The following is a 20,674-nucleotide window of genomic DNA, read 5'->3' as shown; positions in this document are numbered from 1 at the left end:
TTAGCACAAGACAGCATAGCTGAACAGCCTACCAACTAGCAGATGAATTAGTTTGTCACTTTAAAAAAAAAAGAAAAGAAAAGAAAAGAAAAGAAGAAAGAAGCTGTTAGGGGAGCTTATTAGGTTTATTAAACTTCAGTTCATTAAAACTTTTTATATTAAAAACAAACAAAAAAAACACAAAACAAAAAAGGTCTCTTCTAGAGGTCATTCAGAAAAACACCTCACCGTGGTTAAGCATATATGCAACAGAAACCAACACCAATAAAGAAAAGGTATGCTTAAGTATTTGTCAGCTTTCCTTCTGAATAGTTTTGAGAAAAACGTCAATTTATGGTTGACAGCAAACAAGAATGTCCGTCTAATTAGATTTCTTTTGTTCTGTCATGCTCCTGATCTTATCTGTGCAGTCTTCTGAAAAGAAATCTGATCGATGATGAAGGCACAATTATACAAACCTTAACATGTGCTCTAAAGCAAAGCTATGCAGAAAATGGAGAGAGGGAAGGGAAAACAAAGGTGAAGTATTATTCTCTTCAAATAATTTTAATTCAATTTATTTTCCCACAGCCATATAAATTTAAAATATGAAATAACAATAATACAGCCATAGAATCTAGGTTTTCTTTCAAAGCAGCAGCATATAAAACATATAAAAGCTAAAACCTCAGCACAAGCTTCAAAAAAACAAAGACTGAGTAAATTTTGCTGAAGACATGAAAGTCACATAATACAATACACAAAAATACTGGAATGCATAAAATATAAAGCTACACATTTTAGGTAAAGAAAGGCAATTGTAAAATATACAAAATTTGCAAAATTAAACCACGGGATTTAGGGGAGAGTACCATGAATACAAAGAAGTTGGCAATTAATACTTGTGGATGGAGAGAAGAAAGTGGCAGTTGTATACTTAGCATTCAGTTTTCAGGTTCACGACTTCACTTTCTTAGCATCTTTTTTCCCAGAGCTCTCAGCAGCCAAATCTGCTTTCCTCTTCTGTGACTAAAAAGAAAAAAAACTTCTTATAAATTCAAGCAAGCAGCAGCATTATACAACATATTCAAGTTCGGAAGTACATCACTAACCGTTCAAAATGAAGATAAGTGACCCTAATATAATATATATTGCAATTCACCTTTGTAGTATGTAAAGGAAGAGCAAACAAAAATCCCATACTGAAACACTTAATTCTTCTACCCTGTGTTTTCTTCAAGTCCTGCATTACATAGTCTTAATAGCACAGGTACCATACACCATTAACTGGATGACTGCTGTATGTACTGTTGTTTTAAAGATGACAATTCTTTAAAATAAGAAAAGAAGCACTTATCATTTCTTCCTCCAGGGACTACTACTATATAGCGGAGGAATAACAGTCTGAGAATAATTGTACCCCATCCAATGTATCATAGAGACACCCAGGTAGAAAGAGGATAGAACAATGTGTTTTCTTAGGCAGAGTCTCTCAGCGCTACTTACCTAAAAAATGTTCTCAAATAAATAAATTTCCCTAAAATCCTACAAATCAGGAATTCCTACCTACAATCTAAACTTTTCACTTCAATCTCTCAACTAATGGCCTATGTTAAAACAATCAGTGGCTAAAATTATTTTTCACTTTTTAACAAAATATAATTGAATTCTGCCCCACTGAAAGGGAAGTAAGTGCTGCTAAACATACCGCTGGAACTTTTGCTCCTCTCTTCTTCTTCTCAGCTCTTTCTTTTTCCTCAATTTCCATATTTTCTTTTTCGATTAATGATATGAGAGTATTGCAGCGTCTCTGAAACTCCTAAGGAAACAGAAAACATCAAATTCTCTAGCAAAGAATAAATCATACACACTCTTATTTATATGAACACATTTGAAGCTCTTTGATTTCAAAAAACTTATTTTTCCAAAGCGTTCAACATCCATATACTAAGATTTACTCAGTTATTGTACATCTTTCTTTACAACATTTAAAAATCCCTTAGTTTAACCATTTCTCTAACCAGAGAAAAATACAACCTTTACTGAAATATTTCAGCTTTCTGACAAAGCGTTTTCAGGACCGTCTGTATGTTCCAAACTGACACCCCAAAAGACTGATCAGATCGTTCATCATGTTTAGATGAAGCACATAATATAGCACCTCTGCAAATACTACACCAGATTTTAGGAGAAGTCATGTTTGCATATATCTTTAAAGCAGAGAGAAAAGGAATCAAAGCTATCCTAAGCAATATTTTGCTGTGGCACACAGACTAGATTTTGTGATGGCGTAAGATACTGTAGAACTCCACACTGGCAAAAATCTATCCAATCTTAAACCTTGAACTCACTGTCACATTTTCAGTCCAAAAAGCACCCAAAACACTACAGGCCATAAATGATTTTAGCAGCAAGATTTCCTAGTCATCTGAAAGTGATTAAGCTGTAAATTACAAAAAATGTCATTTATAGACTAAAAAATTCCAATTCAACAATAACAACGTTCATATTGCAGTTAATAATAACTATTCACTTGCTTAATAATAACCATTTGCCTTGGGGGTTGTCTTGTTATCCCATCTCAAAAAAAGTTTCTGATCGATATACAATAATAGTCATTTTTATTACGATTCAGCAAGGTTTATGTATATGAAGAACAGAGGTTCTATGAACCTCTCTTTCCAACTCAAAGGGGGAAGCTTTCTTCTGAAGGGGAAAAAAAAAAGCTAGGAAATAGCATTCTAGTACAGTCGCCAATTTATTTTTTGAATCACAAGCTACTCTAGAATTACCTAGTAGCATAAATCTTAGCCTACAACTGGTAAATTTGCAGTGAAGTGAATCGGTGACCTTTTTGCCCAGAAATTAGTCTACATTTTCTCAGCATCTGTAACCTGCATACTGCCTCAGCCATCACGTTATATGATGGAAAACGATGCAGTGTACATGCTTTCTTGATCCTGAGCATTCTGAAAGAGTCAGGCATACGACTCATCTTTAAGAAGCTAATGCTCTCAAGTCTAACCATGCTCCTCAAGTTTTATGGTTTCTGCAGATTCTTCTGCAAACGGAGCTCAGAGCCTTGGATGACAGCTCTGCAATCCAGAACGGACACAAATAATCCTACAACCACAAGAATTTATTTTACCAGGGGGGAGAGGAGACCTCAAATCATCCTTCAGGACGTGTTTTTCCTTAAAACTCTCTGCTGGAAAGCTTCTCTTACATGCAGGTTTGCAAACAGATTATTTTAATAACTCGTTCTATCACTTCCATGTAAAAGCAATCTTTCACTCGCCCCTCCCCAATACAAGTACAACCATAAATTAGGGCCCCGTGCCTCTGCCCCAGAACGTGACAGCTTTGCTGGAGTTAAAGTGCTCTCACTTCAACCACTTCAGCCAATAAAAACCCTCAACCTCCATCCAAGCAACAATTTTTGGATGAAAAGGCAACACATCTAGGAAAACTACGGTGATAGCCATCCCAACATGCGTTGCATCCCCAAACATAAAAGAGATGGCATCTATCCCAAAAGCCTGTTCTCTAGAGATAGAGTTGATAAAGAATAAGAGATACAAGTAGAAAGAGGATCACCAATATGTCAGAAGCATTTCCCATCATTTGGATTGGTATATATTGCACACAAAGACTTTGGAGCTGCAGGTAAAGATTGATTGCAATCTGTTCCATAATTACAATGAGCTAGATCTTTTTAATATAAGGGGAGCTGGTTTATGTTAAATTCAAAAGGAGATAGGAAATATCCTTTAGCCATTTGCCTGAGGCACTACGAGAGATCCTCTTATTTCCTGGAGAAAAACATTTGCATAAATGCATATATGGATTACAATAAAGCATATAGGTTTATCTCTAGACTATCCAGATGGACCACTACTCCAGCACAACATGCTGTGGACAGAGGACTCATAATAACAATTTTCTCAGGCAAATCCCAAAAACAGTAGACAGGAAAATGTGACATGCACGTAGGCTTCCGCTACATCCACTATCACAGAGAGTAAAAATCCACATGATAAATTCTGACGTGAACTACTGGAACTTCAACATGGACAAATCCATCTCATTTTAGTACTATAAAAATACACTTAAAAATACACTTAAACTTAGAGTTTAAGATGCCTTGCACCTTTAGAGTTGAGTTTTCCTTCAGTGTGGCCTGATACTTCTCTCTCTAGGATGGAAAGAGATGAGATGTATTTTGCTCCCCTCTTCATAGCTATAAAGACTAGTACTGCAATAAATAAGATGGGAGCACTGAACCATCACTTTCTGCATGACTGAAGGCAGAGAAGCTGACTTGAGAGTGAAAGAAATACTCAGTCTGAAGCTGTGTACACTGGCACGCACGTTCTTGTATTTACAAAGGAGTCATTTGTCTTAGACTAGGGTAGGGTTTGCAGAAAGGTAAAGAGAATATGCGTAAACTATGGCTTCAGAAAACAAATACATAATTCAGTACTACCATGATATTATGCATTCCTCCTGCATGGACAGAAATAAAATAATAATAATAACTAAACTTAAACACTTAAGTTTCTGTGCCCAGTTTTTTAAAAAAATACAGTTTTTAGGTGCTCTCAATCTCTTTGAAAACTTTTATTTTAGGGCAAACCATCTGTTTTTGGAATAAAGAAATGAAACCTAATTTATTTTTGTTTTCTAAAAGAAAACTTCAGAAGGAGAAAAAAAACAAATAAGGAGATGGAAGATAAATGGACTATTTATACGGAGTTGAAGAGACATCTAGTGGTTAGCAAAAGAGAGTTTTCTTGGAGAGCTTGATAACAAGTCCCTTGCAGAATTAAGCTGCCCTATCTTGTTTGATGCAAGTTTGACTATAATAAACAACAATTTTAGATCACATGTGATTTAAGTGTTCTAAGGAGGGGTTTTTATCCACTTCCACAAAACATGTTATTTACCCTTCTATAAAGATTTGTATTTATACTTGATTCCATTATTCTTAGTATTAAACAACTTTCAGCAAGTTTCTCCAGAAAAGATATTTTAAAGCTAGTGCAAAATGGACCCTCAAAGAAATTAATATTTCTACAAATGGATATTTGTAGACAGGATATTTGTATGCATAAAATATACCCATTATTGGCATTTATAAAATAATCATATCATGACAATTTAAAACAATTAAGGAAATTTAATGCATGTTGGAATTAGAAGACTACTTTATCCATTATCTACATTCTCTCTGTATTTTCATACTACTACTTCTTTACTGAACATAAGGATTTGCAAAATCCAGATAGTAAAAGACTTAACCCTACCTCTGACCTAAATATACATAACCCCAATATGAAATATTGATTTATGTTTTTTAATTTCTAGTATCCATTTTTATGATATACTTAAATGGATTCTTCCACAGTTAGAAGTAACTTAGTCATAGATTAAATACTGGAGATCTCTCTCTTTAGGATCATATTTTTTATAATCCAGTATTTCTTCAAACAGACATTTTAGCAAGTAAAATCTGTAACTCCTATTAATTAAGAGGTAACTGCTGGACTATCCAGAAATACTTCAATTCCTGGAATATTAAGTAGAAATAGTATTGCATAATCATTGGTAACACTGGGAAAAGCAAATATTCCCACCTATTCAAATAAACATTCTAAATATTTTATCTTATGTATTATTTATTCTTTGTATAAGTACCCAGAACTCAGAACTTTTTATAAACAAATCCTGATGTTGGTGAATGAACAAGGGAATGAAGAATAATGCACAATGGTTCTGCAGCTGCTGCACTAATTTACTTTAAAATATATATATATATATCCAGGTTTGTATACAAAATGACAATGTAGCAGTTAACTAATAATTTGCTTATAAGGCAATAGGGAAAATCTAGGACAGTTGCATAAGGGACCACACGCTCCATTCTTTTCTATCAGCCATCTCCAAGATCATTTTGTATTCTAACAGACCAAAAATGTTGTTCCAGCTCACACTCATTGCAAGTGAGTAAGATGAAGTTATTTCATGTACTATAAGAAAGTTCGAAGTATATTTTTCCCGTATAAATATGTGCATATACACATGTGCATGTTTTTGTGTGCGCCCATGTATGTTTGCCCTTAATACAAGGTGCACAGACTCGCAAGTTTTGCTCAGATAAAAGAAGGGAACTGAATCAGGGGAGATCTGAGCAAAGATTCCAGAGCCGAGCAAGCAGTGTCATTAAAAGAGTCTCATATCCTCAGGTTAGTACCTAGCTATCTTATTATTTGCAGCCACCAAAGTTTCTGCTAGTATTGTCACTTCTCACTTAATGTCTAAATTCAAATAAAATTGCTCTGCTCTCCACAAAGAGATAGGGAAAAATATAGCTGAAATGTAGAGCACTGAACTACTTGCTTTCCTTATCAATCTTGCATTATATTTTTTAAGTATGAACAAACACTTCAGAAAGGTATAATTTAACCTGCTCTAGAAAAAAAAGTAAGCCCTTGCACATGATAATCCTTATTCACAACTAAAATGTACATTTTGTACATTTTAAACCAATCGCTCCAATGATTAACTCTTATATGAATCACTGTGGCTTTCCTCATGTTTTTAAAATTTAAGTAAGAGCATTAGAAAAGCTGTTCTTCCCTTCAAGTGTATATTTCAGGTGTCTTCAGTCTTTAATATTGTCAAATAATTCTGAAAATAAGTCATATTTTAAGATACATTATTTGGTAAAATGTTTAGTTTGTAATAAGAGTAACAAGCATATTTGTAAGGATAGTCTATTAATCTGCATTAATTCTTTTGGGTAACATGCGGCTTCAGCTTGGCAGGTTTTCTAATCCTTATGTTTCAGCTGTATTATGTTGCTTGCTGTACTAAGGGAAAAGTTTATTCTAGTAAAAATTAGCAATGAAAATGAAGACCAAAATTATTTTTGAGAACTTGTTTCCTCGATTCCACACGACTGGCACACATCCAAATTTTACATACTGGTGCCTAAAAAAAAGAGACAAGATGCATCACACAATAATTGAGCCCCAAGTAACTGATACCTACCATTGCAGTCCTAGATTTGATAAACCAGTCAAATCTGAACTGAGGAGCATTGCGCACACACTGCCTTAGTTCTTCATACACGTTTTCTTTGTCAAAGCCCATCTTGTGTAACATGCATATCAAAAATCTGTCTTCCTCTTCTGTGTAATTTTTGCCTTTGTTCGTTCCATACTGAATACGCAGCTGATGAAAAGGTGCTTTATACCTTGCAATCTGAAGGCAAAACAAGAATACAGACTATTAGACTACAAGATTACATCAAGGATTTATTACATGTTAGCATAGATTACTGAAATATAGTAGCCATATAAAAAGGTAACACTCCCACCCAACTATTCTGTTTCGCAGGAGATTTGAAAGATAGCTCTAACTTTAACCATAGGCAGAGGAAGAAGTCAGCTGGAAAAATAAAATTATTACTTTGGCATCAAGTGCCTTCTTGATACTGATCCTCCGTTGAATTCTTGCTTCTCCTCGTTCAATTTGAGCCATAATCCTCTCGATGTCCTGCAGCTCATTACAACGTTCCCAGAAAACAGCTAAAAAAGCAAAATACAACTTGTGAAATAAAATCTTTTCCTTTACTCTTCACTGTTAAAGCACTGTTCATCAGAAGAGGAATGCAGTTTGTGGTTCCGTTAAATCTTAAAGATTTAATACTCTCTGGTTTACTGTGGTAGCCAAGAAACGAACCTGGTCAGACTTTTATTCAATGTCTTTAAAAGTTAACTAGAAGTAAAAGTTTAGTAACAACTGTAACAAAGTTTAAGTCCCACATAATTAACTTCATGATGTCAGATAAAAGCCCAGAAAAATTTACTTTTAAGGACAGCTTCTCTTAACAATGGTGAAACAAGTTAGAACTGGTAGCCCAGCAGTAGCATTAAACCATGTCTTACAAAATATTCCTATTTCAGTGTTCACTAGCTGTCTCTTTAAGGTCAGTAGGCACTAAGTATAAAAACTAGTAATTTGTGGCCTCTTGGGTGACATCTTTTAAGCAACCCAAAATAAATTCAACAAATTTCAGGGAACTCTAGTGCAGCTGTTCCTTTTTAAGCTACAGACAGAACACTGCAATGTAAAAATTTAAACAGTTTAGTAAAATTAAATCTAAGGATGAAATAGGAAGAATTCTGAACAAATTGAAAGTACTGTAGAAAGAGCAAAGGCAAAGGTACAGAGTACCAGCTAGAAGCCGGTACTTAGAGCATAAAGTAGTATGTTGCTGCTTTGAGGCAACTTCATGATTCCAAAAGACCACAGCATCAAACATTAACTAACTATGCCATGTTCTGCATTTTCACTAAGAGAAAAAAAGACAATTGAAGAGACATGTTTATGATGCAAATTCAACCTTTTCAACAGAACTAAGTCTTCTAAAAGGAATCATCACATACTTTTAAAAAAAATTTTCAAATACTTTTCCAAATTCTACATCTTGTAATTCTAAAAGAAAATATAGTGAAAATGATGGCGATACCCCATGATTAAGAAAGAAACTTCAAAATATCCACAAACCTGAGTACTCAATGACCTCCTCAGGTGACTTTCCCTCCACTTCACGGGCAATATTGTCTATATCATCACGTCCATATTTCTCATTAGCTTTAATAAACTGGTTAAAATCTCTTTTGTTCCAATTTGTAAAACCCTGTAAGCAACAAGAGATCACAAAGTCACCACTATGAAGAAGGGAAAACAATTGTCAAATTTTGTCTTAAGCACATATCATTTGCTCTCACTGATAATGCTACTGCATAGTGTCACATAACTGTAGTGGTCTTTCAGGACTTCCATAAGCTTCTATTATCCAGAGTTTATTACTGAGTCATAAAAAGTCTGAAGAGTTATTTTTGTGCATGACTCCTCATGCATCAGTACAAGCCTTACTGCATTTTTTGAGTGGTATTTCTCCAAAGAAACACACTTAATGACAGGTTACTGTATTTAAGTTGCACTTCAGCAGATACGAGCAACAAAAAGTCTTAGGAGTATAGGGAGCACCAATGCAAGTGTCCTTACAAGTTTTGAGAGCAGTGCAAGTAACTAAAGCAATCGCTCCTATTTAGAGCATTTACAAACCTTGAACAAAAACAACCCACGCTTGGATGAAAGCATAAGTACTTCAAGAAACAGTCTTTAGTCCAAGAAGATGCAATCAAATGGAAACTCTATAGCACTGTCAAACAGAAAATTTGTTATGTACTGACGAAATGAACCCAAAACTGAACAATAGTTAAATGAGATGCAATGCATGAAAACATCATCCAAGAATGAGACATTACAGTTTAAGGACAGGAAAAGGAAAAAAATCACCAAGAATAAACAAATGCCTGAGTAGTAATTTGTAACGCATTGAGTTTCCTTCATTAGAGAAATATATTTACAGGGAAGTCTGTCAGTTCTCCAACTGAATAAGCTCAGTCCACTACTAGATGGCATCTTTACAAGAAATTTAACATCCACAATACAAATATTTATTTTTAATCATTAACAGCAGTACTGACATGGTATCAGCACCAGCGTAAATATTTCCCCTGCTACAAACAAACAGGTGAGATTAACAGTCAAACCGTGGCCTTGCAAATTTCTTCAAGGTGCAATGAGCCCAATTCCTCTACAGAAGAAGTTTCTCAAGCAAAAGCTTGCTATTTTTTTTTTTTTTTTCAAAAAGCTACTTCTTAAGGAGAAAGTTTAATAAGCCAAATTAGCAGAATAACAGTCCAAAATTCAGGGAAAAAGCCAATGACATGACTTCAATACCAGCAGAAAAGGAGCATGCTTAACAATAGAACTGGGACAAAATTAATGGATGTGACGTGATGTCTTCCATAGCTGTGCAAATGCCATATGTTGATATAGGCTTGTCCTCCTCGATTTAAACTACTTCTGATTAAAAAATGCAAGGCAGATACACATCTGAGTGGCACATGCCACTAATTGGATTTCTGCATGTATTGCTGAATAGTGCATCCACTAGACAAGTCTTGGCTTGGAATTGTTGCAGATATTCAAGGAAGCGGTAGCTGAGATAGAAACTTGTCTGAGGACAGGACAGGTCCCTCAGAGCAAAAACAAGCCAAAATCATTTCATTTTGCATGTGCATGCTTTGTTACTTCTGTAACATCAGTGTAGCTTTCCTGCACGTAGTGATCATCATTAGTACTGTGGATTTATACTGCATACTAATAAAAATACACACTAATATGCTTCAGCTCTTTTTATCATTTTACCTGTGTTAGAAGCTTTTCTTTCTCTTCGGTTTCTTCAGGAGTCAGAGGCATAGATTCATCAATCTTCTTTTGCTCTTCTTTTTGCACCTGAGCTGCATTCGGGAGGTCAGGATTCCTGGGAACCTAAAATCAGCAGCAGGGGTATGGATAAGCAGTAGGGCAACAATGTTATTAAAGACAGACTCTCCTATAAATCTTGCTTTACAATTTATAAGCACATGTTACATTTTACAGGGCTAACAGTCTACATCCACAAAGTATGTGCTGTTACAAAAACAACAACCACCACCACCACCACCTCCCCACATAAACAAGAGGGGAAAAAAAAAAACCCAAAGCAAACATACACGCACTTCACACCTTGGCTACCCTGAAGAAACAAAACCATAATTACAATATTTAAAATAACTACCAGAACATTTTCATCATCAGTGTCTACAGAACTGCTGCAAAATTGAAATTACTCTTCTAATATTTGACACACTTTGTCTAAGTCATTCAGCTGAGCTTGTTTACTCCTGTCTCACAAGCTCAAGTGTAATGTTTAGCTTCACCCATAAGTAACGCAAGGGTCCTATTCACTTTTTCTTTAAGAAACGTGCGTGAAAAGTAATGTAGAATACATCAGATTAAATAAATTTTCTAACTATCAAGTGGTACAGCAAACACAGATCGCTACATTTTCTACTGTGAACAGAGTAATTTTCCTAGCAATTACCAAATGTGTTTTATAGAGATTTGAATTTCATTGCTTAAACTCTCACACTAAAAAAATAGGGCTAGGTTTTGTCAAATATTATGTCCTGTACCCACCACTTCTACACCAAACATAAGGATACTCTGAGGGGCAGATCCTCACCTAGCTTAAGCCATCACAGTTCACTGACTTCAGTGACAATTTTCACTAGCTAAGGATCTGCTCTCTTATAAAAAAAATTATAAACTGTTGGACATAACTCAGCTGAAATAAAGAGTAAGATTTGAAACTACATGAGAAGCTATTTTCTCCTCTATAAACACTATTACTTGAAAAGCTATTGCACTGTATAAAGAAGGCACTTTTCAGTTCACATTTTTGGTTGAATTTTTAGTAGTTTTTTCAAAGAAATATGGAGTGCCAAATTAAATGTGATAGCACACAAAATGAAAGAAGAAATCACATGTCAGGTCACACAAAATTGGTCACCTACAATGATAAACTGCCAAAAGAGATGAATTCAAGCATTTATTCCTTTTTTAATATATTCATCAACAATTACCAAAGTTCTTGATTATATGCTGTATAGCTGAAATCATACATTTCGTAGCTGAAAAGAGATACTTGTCATTTAAGATTCCAAATTGTCTATCAGAGAAATTTAACAAAATAGTACATTTAAAAAATGATTAATTTTAAAGGCTCAAATCTGTCTTATTTAAGTGATGTCACATTTATCTACTTGATTAGAAATTTGTATCTACAAATGCATTTGTAATCAAAACGTCTTGTAGTCAGCAACCACTCTAAATATATTCTAAAGTCTGAAATTATTAAAATTTACTTCAAGTAGAAAAATAAATGGAGATTCAGGCTCTATGACCAATGACTTACATCCACCAGTTCATTATTCAAAACAAAGAAAAAGAAACTGAGAGCACTTAAGACATTTTAATTTCAGACAAATATACTGAGACAAACTTAGCTTGTTATTTTATTTCCTCTTACAGAGCTACATATGCCAGCAATATGAAACCATTATCTTCTATTTCATTTAATAAACACAACATTTTGGATCGAATAACTTGAAAACAGAAAAAAAAAACAGTGAGATATTTCACATCATGCTGTAGCAGCATACATCTGGAAAAACATGTTGGGAATTTTCTTTTTCTCAGAACTGCTCAACACACCCTGCTGCTGAAAGCAGCATAAAGGCCTAAACTTACTTATTTTCATTGACATTTAATTCTTCCTCCAGTAGGCCATCCCCTATATTATCAAGTTATTATGACAACTTGTCTTCCTCCTATCAAGGCAAATAATGCTACTTATTAGTTACTGTACCATTTAGCCCAAGGTGCCTTTCCCCCCCCCCAATCATAGTGCTACGAAAGCTGGAGAAACGCTAGTCTTTTAGTGATGTTTTATATTGAGCTAAGGAGAATGAAAAACTATTTTCATTTACAATATATTGAAAGCTGCTTATATACTGAAAAGGTTAATAGCGCTAATTTGCTACAAGTGCGAGGATCATCCTAAGCTAAAACTCTGCAGTTTACATTTTTGTCAGTAGCATTTCTTTTATCACTACTTATTTTACAATTCCCAGACAAGTGTTAACCACATCCACAAAGCCTATCGCAAAGATCAGAAAACTAATTATCTAAACTACGTATATTCTTTCCGTTCTATTTAATTTCAAACTTCTACTATTTTCTGCTTTTTAAAAACATTCATGAAGACTGCTATATGACTGAAAATAGAAAGCATAACTGAATTTAGTTAATACAAAGTTTTTTAAGGTTTGCAATAGCTGGCCACCTAGAAGATAATAATGTTCTTAATGTGTTTTCCTCATTTACATTTTTTGTCTTCAGAATTCTTACAGATGTCTTTTTATAACACCTCACCTGGCCTTCCCTCGGTTCTCAAAAATTATGAGCAGTATGACAGTAACTTTCTTTCATTTAGAGCTTAAATGAATTTCATTCAGTCCTCCCGATTGAAACACATTCTGATTCTCTAAATATTCTTTTACCTAAGTTTAACTAATATCACCACTTCACATCCTCCACCTCCCGTTTCACACACATACGGCCAAGATTATTGTTGAAGCATTAATTGAAGAATTTATTTCCCTAAGCTAATTATACTTCAATTCTTACCTATCCTGCCATTCGCAAAGTCTTTCAGCTTCCAGCTAGATTTTAAGCACCTCCTGCTTATTGTTATAAAAGAGTCTGCTAATACTAACTCTATTCTTTTGCAATGCAGTGCCAATTTCCTGTCCGCCGCCTTCTATGACAGTTTGTGTTCTCCAACTTGCTTCATAAAAGTATTTTCTTCTTGCTGCAATCTATCACCAGACTTGTTGGGTTTTTTTTGTTTGTTTGTTTGTTTGTTTTGAAGTTACACGTCTGGAAGTAGGAGTCCCAACACTGGCATCAGTAATGAAAATCAACATTAAAACAAAACGTGTATTCACCACTTGCCCAGTAACATTGGGCAGGAGGAGGGAAGCTAAAGCATAGTAGGAAAAAAAAAAATGTAAAACTTGTTTGTTTTTCTTTCTTTAATAATAACATATTCAGATTCTTGTCTACACCTTTAAACACTTTACGCTTCCCAGAAATGGTTTTTTTTTAAAAGAAAAATATATGAAACATTGGAACTATCTTCACTTTCTCCCACTCTTATTGTTAGGTACCCACCACAGAACACACATGAAGCTACACTGATACGAAATTTTAAATAAAGGAAGAAATTAGAGATGATTGTGTGCCACAGCATGGAATGAGGTTTTAAGCCATTTTCCTCAAAATGGGAAGCACTTTGCAAAAGATAAAACTAGAATGATATATTATTCAGATATAGTTTCATTTACTTCATTACTACTGTTGAGGTTGAAGTAAATCTGCACAGAATACAAATACATGCCACTAATTTGAAAAAAATAGCATTACCTTATAACCTATAGTCTTACGATAATACAGAATTTCTTTTTCCAGAAGTTCAAATAATCGTGGTGGAAAAAATTGGAAGTCTTGAATATTTGGTTGTTTTGGAGGTCGTGGAGCCTTCAAAAATAATACAGACGTATTAATAACACGTAAACTTGACTTTTGTGCAATTAAATTGCCATTGTTCAGCAGTACTGGCAACATATTGCCCTGCAAAACATACTCGTTTTATTACAAGTATAGGGTAAGAGTAGGGGACGCACAGGGAAGAAGAGAGCAAAAGAATAACAAAATGCAGGGAAAAAAGTCCTTAGCTTTTTACCTTTGGAACTTTTGGTTCACTAACACGTAGGGCTTCTCTAAAATAAGCATCCACTGCATAATTAGCTTTGCGTTCTCGTTTTGGAGGCTCTATCCATTCCATCATGCTCAGCTAAACAGAGAATGGAAGAAAAACGCATTAAAATAACTGCACACAACTGATTAATGAGGCACTTAAAAACAGAAAGGTGTATTTTCACTGTGAATCTATTGCTGCACTCACCAACACGGACAGTACAACACAACTCAAGAACAAGCTAGAAAGGCAGATTAAAACACACAAAGATGAACAAGAGATCATACAGCAGCAAGGGAGGGCTGTGATCTTGCAGTGGCACAGGTAGCCTCCTCTACTGTATTCTGTTCACTCCAGATATCTTAGTGAGGTTGTGATTCTGCCTCCCCAAACCCCGCTGACAGGCTGTGGACTTAGTCTCTGAATTCTGTAAGTTCTTATGGTGAAAGAATTACTTCTCCAAATATCACAGTGAATAACCTATACAGACACTACTTCATTGACAAAAAAAAATCCATTAGACAGCAGTGAATTAATCTTACACTTATTAAAGCATGTTTCAAGACTGTGCTGTATTTAGCTGGCTTGTTTTAATAAATTATTTGCCAGGAAAAAAGAACAACCGAAAAATATAGGTATGCATATATAAACACACTGTATTCTCATTTAATGTTTTTTTTTTCCTAAATGTTTCTTCAAAATTGCTAAAAAACTTGGATAAGAATAGATATGGGGCAACAGATAGCCATACAAAGACCAATCTAATTATAAAAGGCAATTGCTTTGGAGGGTGTACTGCAGTTAACAAATGAGAGTTCCTAAAGCCAGTGGCTTTCTACTTCTTTGGCATAGCCTTTATACCTGTAACATTTTTAGTATGGTTTAGAGGCTCAACCTCAAAGGCCACAGTCTTTACGACTTGAATTTATGAGAAAAATTACCTTCTGTTTTTCTCTATAATCTTCACCTTCAAAATTATATAAGCTCATCTCTGTGTCCATAGTGAAATTTCTTAAGGAACTCTCCCCCATTTTCTGCAATCGTTCATTCATTTCAGCTGTCTAGAATGCAGAAAGATACATTTAGAATCACACAAGATGTTTAATATTTCCTGCAAAAATACCTTTCATCATTATTGAAACATTCTCCCTCTCTTCTCCTAATTCAATCTTCTACTTACATTTTCCGTGTTAACCAGGAAAGAAGCCCATAGTGGTTTTCAACCCTGAACAATCCGACTCAAAGACTTTCCATTAGACTAAGTGTATTATGCTGTGATGTAGCCCTATACAATTTAACATACACCCTGTACACCTATATGATTTAACTTTTAAATTTAACTGAAATTTATGTCCAACTCTTCAGAGCTGAAAGAGTAGTTCATTTTTCCACAGAGCTACCTATTCCCTATTAAAGTTCCATAAAGGTTGTTTGTCTAGTAGAATTGTCGGCATAAAATTTACATCTTTCTAAAAGCCTATCCCATGAAATAAACAGTGCTAAAGATAACGTGCGCATTTTTTTCCAGTCTGAACTACTGAAAGTCATTACAACTCACTTCTTTTATGTCTTAAGCTTTCATAGCCTTTAAAATACTTACCAACAGTAAAATAGTAGTTGGGTGTAAGCAAAAAGGTTTACTAAATTATCAGATTTAATTATTCTTGCCCTCTATTCATGCATATTTCATGTGTATTTGATGCATATTTCAAATTCCACAGAAATCTATTCTCTCACCTTCTTTTCACCTCTTTCTAGAATAGTGGTTATATCTTCTTCTGTCAGCTCGCTGTCTTTTGAAGCAAAGACATGCGTGGCTCCATGCCGGATCATTTGCAACATTTCATCCTTCGCCAGTTTATTAGACTGTTGGTCTATGAGCCTTCCTAAAATTAGAAGAAATATGTTGAAATCTACAATATAAAAGTTCCAGTAGGCCCATGCAAATAGTAGACTTTTTTCAGTTCACTGCCAGAGGAAGAAAGGAAAAAACAAAACAGAACCACACAGAAGAAATTTTGAATTTCACTTGTGCTGAACATAAACAGAAATTGGGGAGTTATGGGATCTTCAGGGCAGGGGTGGGGGGGAAAAGGGCTCTGGATCAAGCCAAAACAAAAACTGTTTCATTTTCAGATAATTCAAATCTTATTTAAGATCTTGTTCTTGTAAAGTTAGCTGATTTTTTTTTAAACAAGAATCCTACTTTGACCTGAGAAATGACCAAATGTTCTGGAAAGAACATTCAAAAGATATTTATTAAGAAGATTAACACCCACTCTGCTGATTTCAAACCAAATCTCCAAACACTTCTACTTTGCCCAAAATTCTAATTTTTTTGCCAATATTTCACTCATCCTGTTTCATTTCCTCACAGACCATTTTGACCACCATCCTTTCGGTAACCCACCCCTTTGGGAACACAAACTGTCATATGGCTCACAACCGTCACAGACTTCAGCCTAAGAATCTTGGCTTTTGATAAATTGTCTTCAAAGATCTTCATAATAAAGCCACACTGCAGTTTTAATGTTCATTAAATTGCAGCACAGTAAGAATCACATCTATACAATTGTTTTTAACTGTCCTGGAATATACTACTACTATATATTTTTTAAACATACCAAAAAATCAGTTGATGCCTATTTAACAGTAATTTATTTTCCTCATTTAGATTCTTAACATAAGTCTACGCCCACATTCTTAATTTAGGAAAACCTACACTTCTTTCAGATGAAATTTCATCTGAACAAGTCACTTGCATGTGATCCTTTTTAGACTAATCTAGTGTACTGCTATTATACACAAGGCCTGCTGTCTCATACTGTACTTTTGTAGTTACTTGACCCATGCTCTAAGGGACTGAACCAAATTCTGTTGCAGACAAACATATATAGCAGTTGATACCTTGTTGTATAACTATAGAGTCCAGTCTCAGTTTTATTTCAGCTCTTTCTACAATCCTCTCTTCAACAGTATTATCAGTGATTAGTCGAAACACCCGTACTGGTTTCTTTTGACCAATACGATGCGCACGATCCTAACAAACATAAATCAATGAGTATTCAGTAATAAAAAAAACTCACAGGCAATAGACAGTTAACTTGCTATATAGCAGAAACATCAGACTGAAACTAGCATAAATTTCTTGGTTCCTTGCTTATTCAACAGTACACAACAAATGCAAAACCAGAACAGTAGTATTTCTTATGCCTGGACAGATATATTTTTTAAATTCGGGTCATTCTATTGCAATAAACTTATCTATCTCATTGTTAATGAGGATAACTGAAGGCCTGTCTAGACTGCAACTGGAAAGTGGACTAACAATAACATGCATACATATCTGTACACACACAAACCCCCCCTCTGCATTGCATTCAAACTAATTTTTTCACATGACAAAAGTATTGAAACTTTGGCTGCCTTGACTACAGAATATTAATTCCGTGGGCAAAGTCCGCATATCCACAGCTTCAATACCGTAGCTGTCCCAAGACAGCTACATTTAAAAAAAAAAAAAAAAAAAAAAATCAGTATGCAGCTCACACCTTACAGGTGCTGCACAGAGCAAATAAGGTCTGATGACTAACATACTGTACCTATTTGTACCAAAATCTGTGGTTATTCGCTCTGGAAAAAGTGAATAAAAATATTATTTTGTTCTCTAAAAACAGCCAGCAAGCTGTAGGTACCAGAATTTTTTGGCTAGCCTTTGCACACGAGTTGTTAACTCCTTCACTCTCTTGCATAATAATCATTTAACACTCTTCTTCCTTAAAAGTCTATTGGACCTTAAAGATCATGCTCAGTTCTCAGGAATTCAGTCTACTCTTGGCAGCCAGAGTGCTTCTCAAAAGAAAGGATGATTTGTTTCCAATAAAAGCTTGAGGCATTTAAGGACATTAAAAGGAAAAATAAAACAAACAGCAACAAAAAACAAACAAACAAACAAACCACCGCAATGACAACAGAACAAATTAAACCCTCACTCAATCATCCAAGAAGCATCACAGGATTTTTATTCCATACGAAACAAATTATAGACTTTGATTTTGGAAGTTATTCCATATTCTGAAAGAGAACGCTTTAGTAAGCTTAAGCCAAAGTCAAAGACTTCTTTTCCCCAGTTTTACCACTCAGTGATTTTACACCTGTGAAAAACCAGGCAGGTTGCACAAGCATAAGCTTTCCAAAACGGTAGGAAAGCCGCAGAACATAATGCTGCATGCTTTTAACTCATTGCTATTATTTTGGAAACAGCTCTCTTATTCATTTACTGTTACATGCTGGCAAGACAGAAGTAAGAACAATTCTATGGATAAACAATATTGATGCAATGTTTTCACAGAAGTAATCTTACTCAGTCATGAAAATAATTAGAGAAAAGATATTTACAAGAACAAACTCAGAGTGTCTTCTGTAACTTTGTTTATGCCCTTTCATTCAATTCCTTGGTTTGTTGATATCAAATACAATAGATAAAGGAAAACAACCAAAACGCTGGGAATACTTATACAAAATTGAGCAATGGTATTAGCTCACCATGGCTTGCAGGTCTACTTGAGGGTTCCAATCTGAATCATAGAGAATAACCACATCAGCAGTTGCCAAATTAATTCCTAGACCTCCAGCTCTGGTACTTAGCATGAAAATGAATTTACTGCTGTTGGGAGCATTAAAGGTATCTATTGCTTCCTAAAAAAAAACAAAGTTTCATTAAAGTATCAGAGTTTTCCAACAAGTTCCCAATATATTGGTGACTTCTCACAACTGTAGGTTTGCACATGCAAAATAAACCCATTTCAATTAGACAAAACATTAAGTTGTTCAAATAGTTTGGGAACAAATGAAACTTACTTTACTACAAACTTTTAGTTAGGAAAAACATAAATGCTTTGCTGTCTTTTTATGCTGTAGCATTTTTGCTTTATTTTAAAAAGCAATATAGCTACTCATGTATAACTCTAAACAGCAACAGCTTCTTAATAATCCGATAAACAAACAAATTTATTTCTTGTTTATACAGCTTTCTCACCTCTCTTTCTTCATGTGGTGTCTGTCCATCAAGTCGACAGTACTCATATCCACGCCACATGCAATAATCTTCCAAAATATCCAATAAACGGGTCATCTGACTAAAAAGAAGAACTCTGGAACCTGACAGAACAATACAGAAGGTAAGATTTTGTTGCTGGTTTTATGCTTTTACATTCATCTTTCTACAGAGATTACTGCAGAGCATGAATAAAGAATTTATGTGAAATATGCTGCACTACGTGACTACGCCTAACTTATGCAAACAAATCTTTCTTTTGCAGCTACTTTCCTGACATTGATTTAACTTCTACTCAGGATGGGTTATTTGATAGTTTATACGGAAGAATTTTACAACTGAAGAGAGAGAAAACTTAAAAACATGGTAAGACAAGTGGCTGATGACTGATGTGCACAAGAAAACTATTCCTCTCAAAAATGGTCTTGAAGATGGCAGTAGGGAGATTCTTCTCTTCCTTTCTTTCTACTTCCCCTTATCATTAGTCTTCCTTGCCTTTCCTGCAACGCTTTCTTCCCTCCATGCATTAAAAAGACTACAGAAAAACGGTTCTGAGCAAAAACCTCACTGAAAGTAATGAATGCACACACTGGGGGAAAGACAAGGATGAACCTATGCAAGTTTTAAAGTGCATTTTTACTTATGATGGCTATTTAGATCATTACTGTTCATAGATGGTACTTACCCTGTTCTCTGAGTTTTGTGAGCAGTTTATCCAGAACTAACATTTTACCACTGTTCGTGATGAGATGCGTGTCAGTGGTGTAAGGAGGGCCAGGCTCAGCACCATCAAATAGGTATGGATGGTTACAACATTTTCGCAACTGCATCAGAATATTCAGCAGACGCATTTTATCCATTTTCCCAGCTGAATTTAGGATATCAATATCTTTCATCAGGATCCTGGTATACCTGAAGTTTTATGGACAATTTAGGTTTCGGTCTAGGTTTCTTTTCGTATTTAAAACGTGAAAGAATCCCTGAAATGTCTCAGTTACTTTTTTCCAGAAGCAGAAGATTGTTTTGTTTACATGAATACTTAGGTATATTATTAAAAGACTTGGGAAAAATAATTGACTGATAATAAGGATTTATAAATCTGTACCTAAACTGAAAAGCAATCTGGCAGTGAAGGACACTGATCTGCCATTTACTAGGTTTTCCTACACTCCTGTTCTAGGATTACGGAGTAGATTAAAGTTATCACAGATCTGACCAAAGCTACTACACTGACCTGACTCTGGGATCTGCATAAGTAAAGAGATGAAAAAGCCCTTTTCTCATCTCTCTTCTGGCTATGCGGCTGCTCAAGATCTCATTTTACTTTTTAAACTTTGAGACTTCTACTGGTG

The 20,674-nt window shown here is 34.9% G+C and overlaps 1 protein-coding gene across 1 annotated transcript in view; it reads right to left on the bottom strand.

Annotated features, from left to right (window-relative positions):
- Positions 1-527: 527 nt before the first annotated feature.
- The window catches only part of SMARCA1 (SNF2 related chromatin remodeling ATPase 1), a 33,204-nt gene continuing 13,057 nt past the window's right edge, over positions 528-20,674 (bottom strand). The window contains exons 11-24 of the mRNA XM_068956828.1: positions 20,008-20,234; positions 19,305-19,426; positions 18,812-18,964; positions 17,174-17,306; positions 16,004-16,152; positions 15,208-15,327; positions 14,252-14,362; positions 13,933-14,046; positions 10,270-10,392; positions 8,554-8,686; positions 7,453-7,571; positions 7,033-7,245; positions 1,688-1,798; positions 528-1,008 (exon numbers count right to left, since the gene is read on the bottom strand). Coding sequence (XP_068812929.1) covers positions 937-1,008; positions 1,688-1,798; positions 7,033-7,245; positions 7,453-7,571; positions 8,554-8,686; positions 10,270-10,392; positions 13,933-14,046; positions 14,252-14,362; positions 15,208-15,327; positions 16,004-16,152; positions 17,174-17,306; positions 18,812-18,964; positions 19,305-19,426; positions 20,008-20,234 — 1,900 coding nt within the window. The 3' untranslated portion in view covers positions 528-936. The remainder of the gene's footprint in view (positions 1,009-1,687; positions 1,799-7,032; positions 7,246-7,452; positions 7,572-8,553; positions 8,687-10,269; positions 10,393-13,932; positions 14,047-14,251; positions 14,363-15,207; positions 15,328-16,003; positions 16,153-17,173; positions 17,307-18,811; positions 18,965-19,304; positions 19,427-20,007; positions 20,235-20,674) is intronic.

This window comes from Struthio camelus, chromosome 11, assembly GCF_040807025.1.
Source record: "Struthio camelus isolate bStrCam1 chromosome 11, bStrCam1.hap1, whole genome shotgun sequence".
NCBI lineage: Eukaryota > Metazoa > Chordata > Aves > Struthioniformes > Struthionidae > Struthio > Struthio camelus.
The sequence above is the reverse complement of the archived record's forward strand: the minus strand, read 5'-3'. Positions and strand labels throughout refer to the sequence as shown.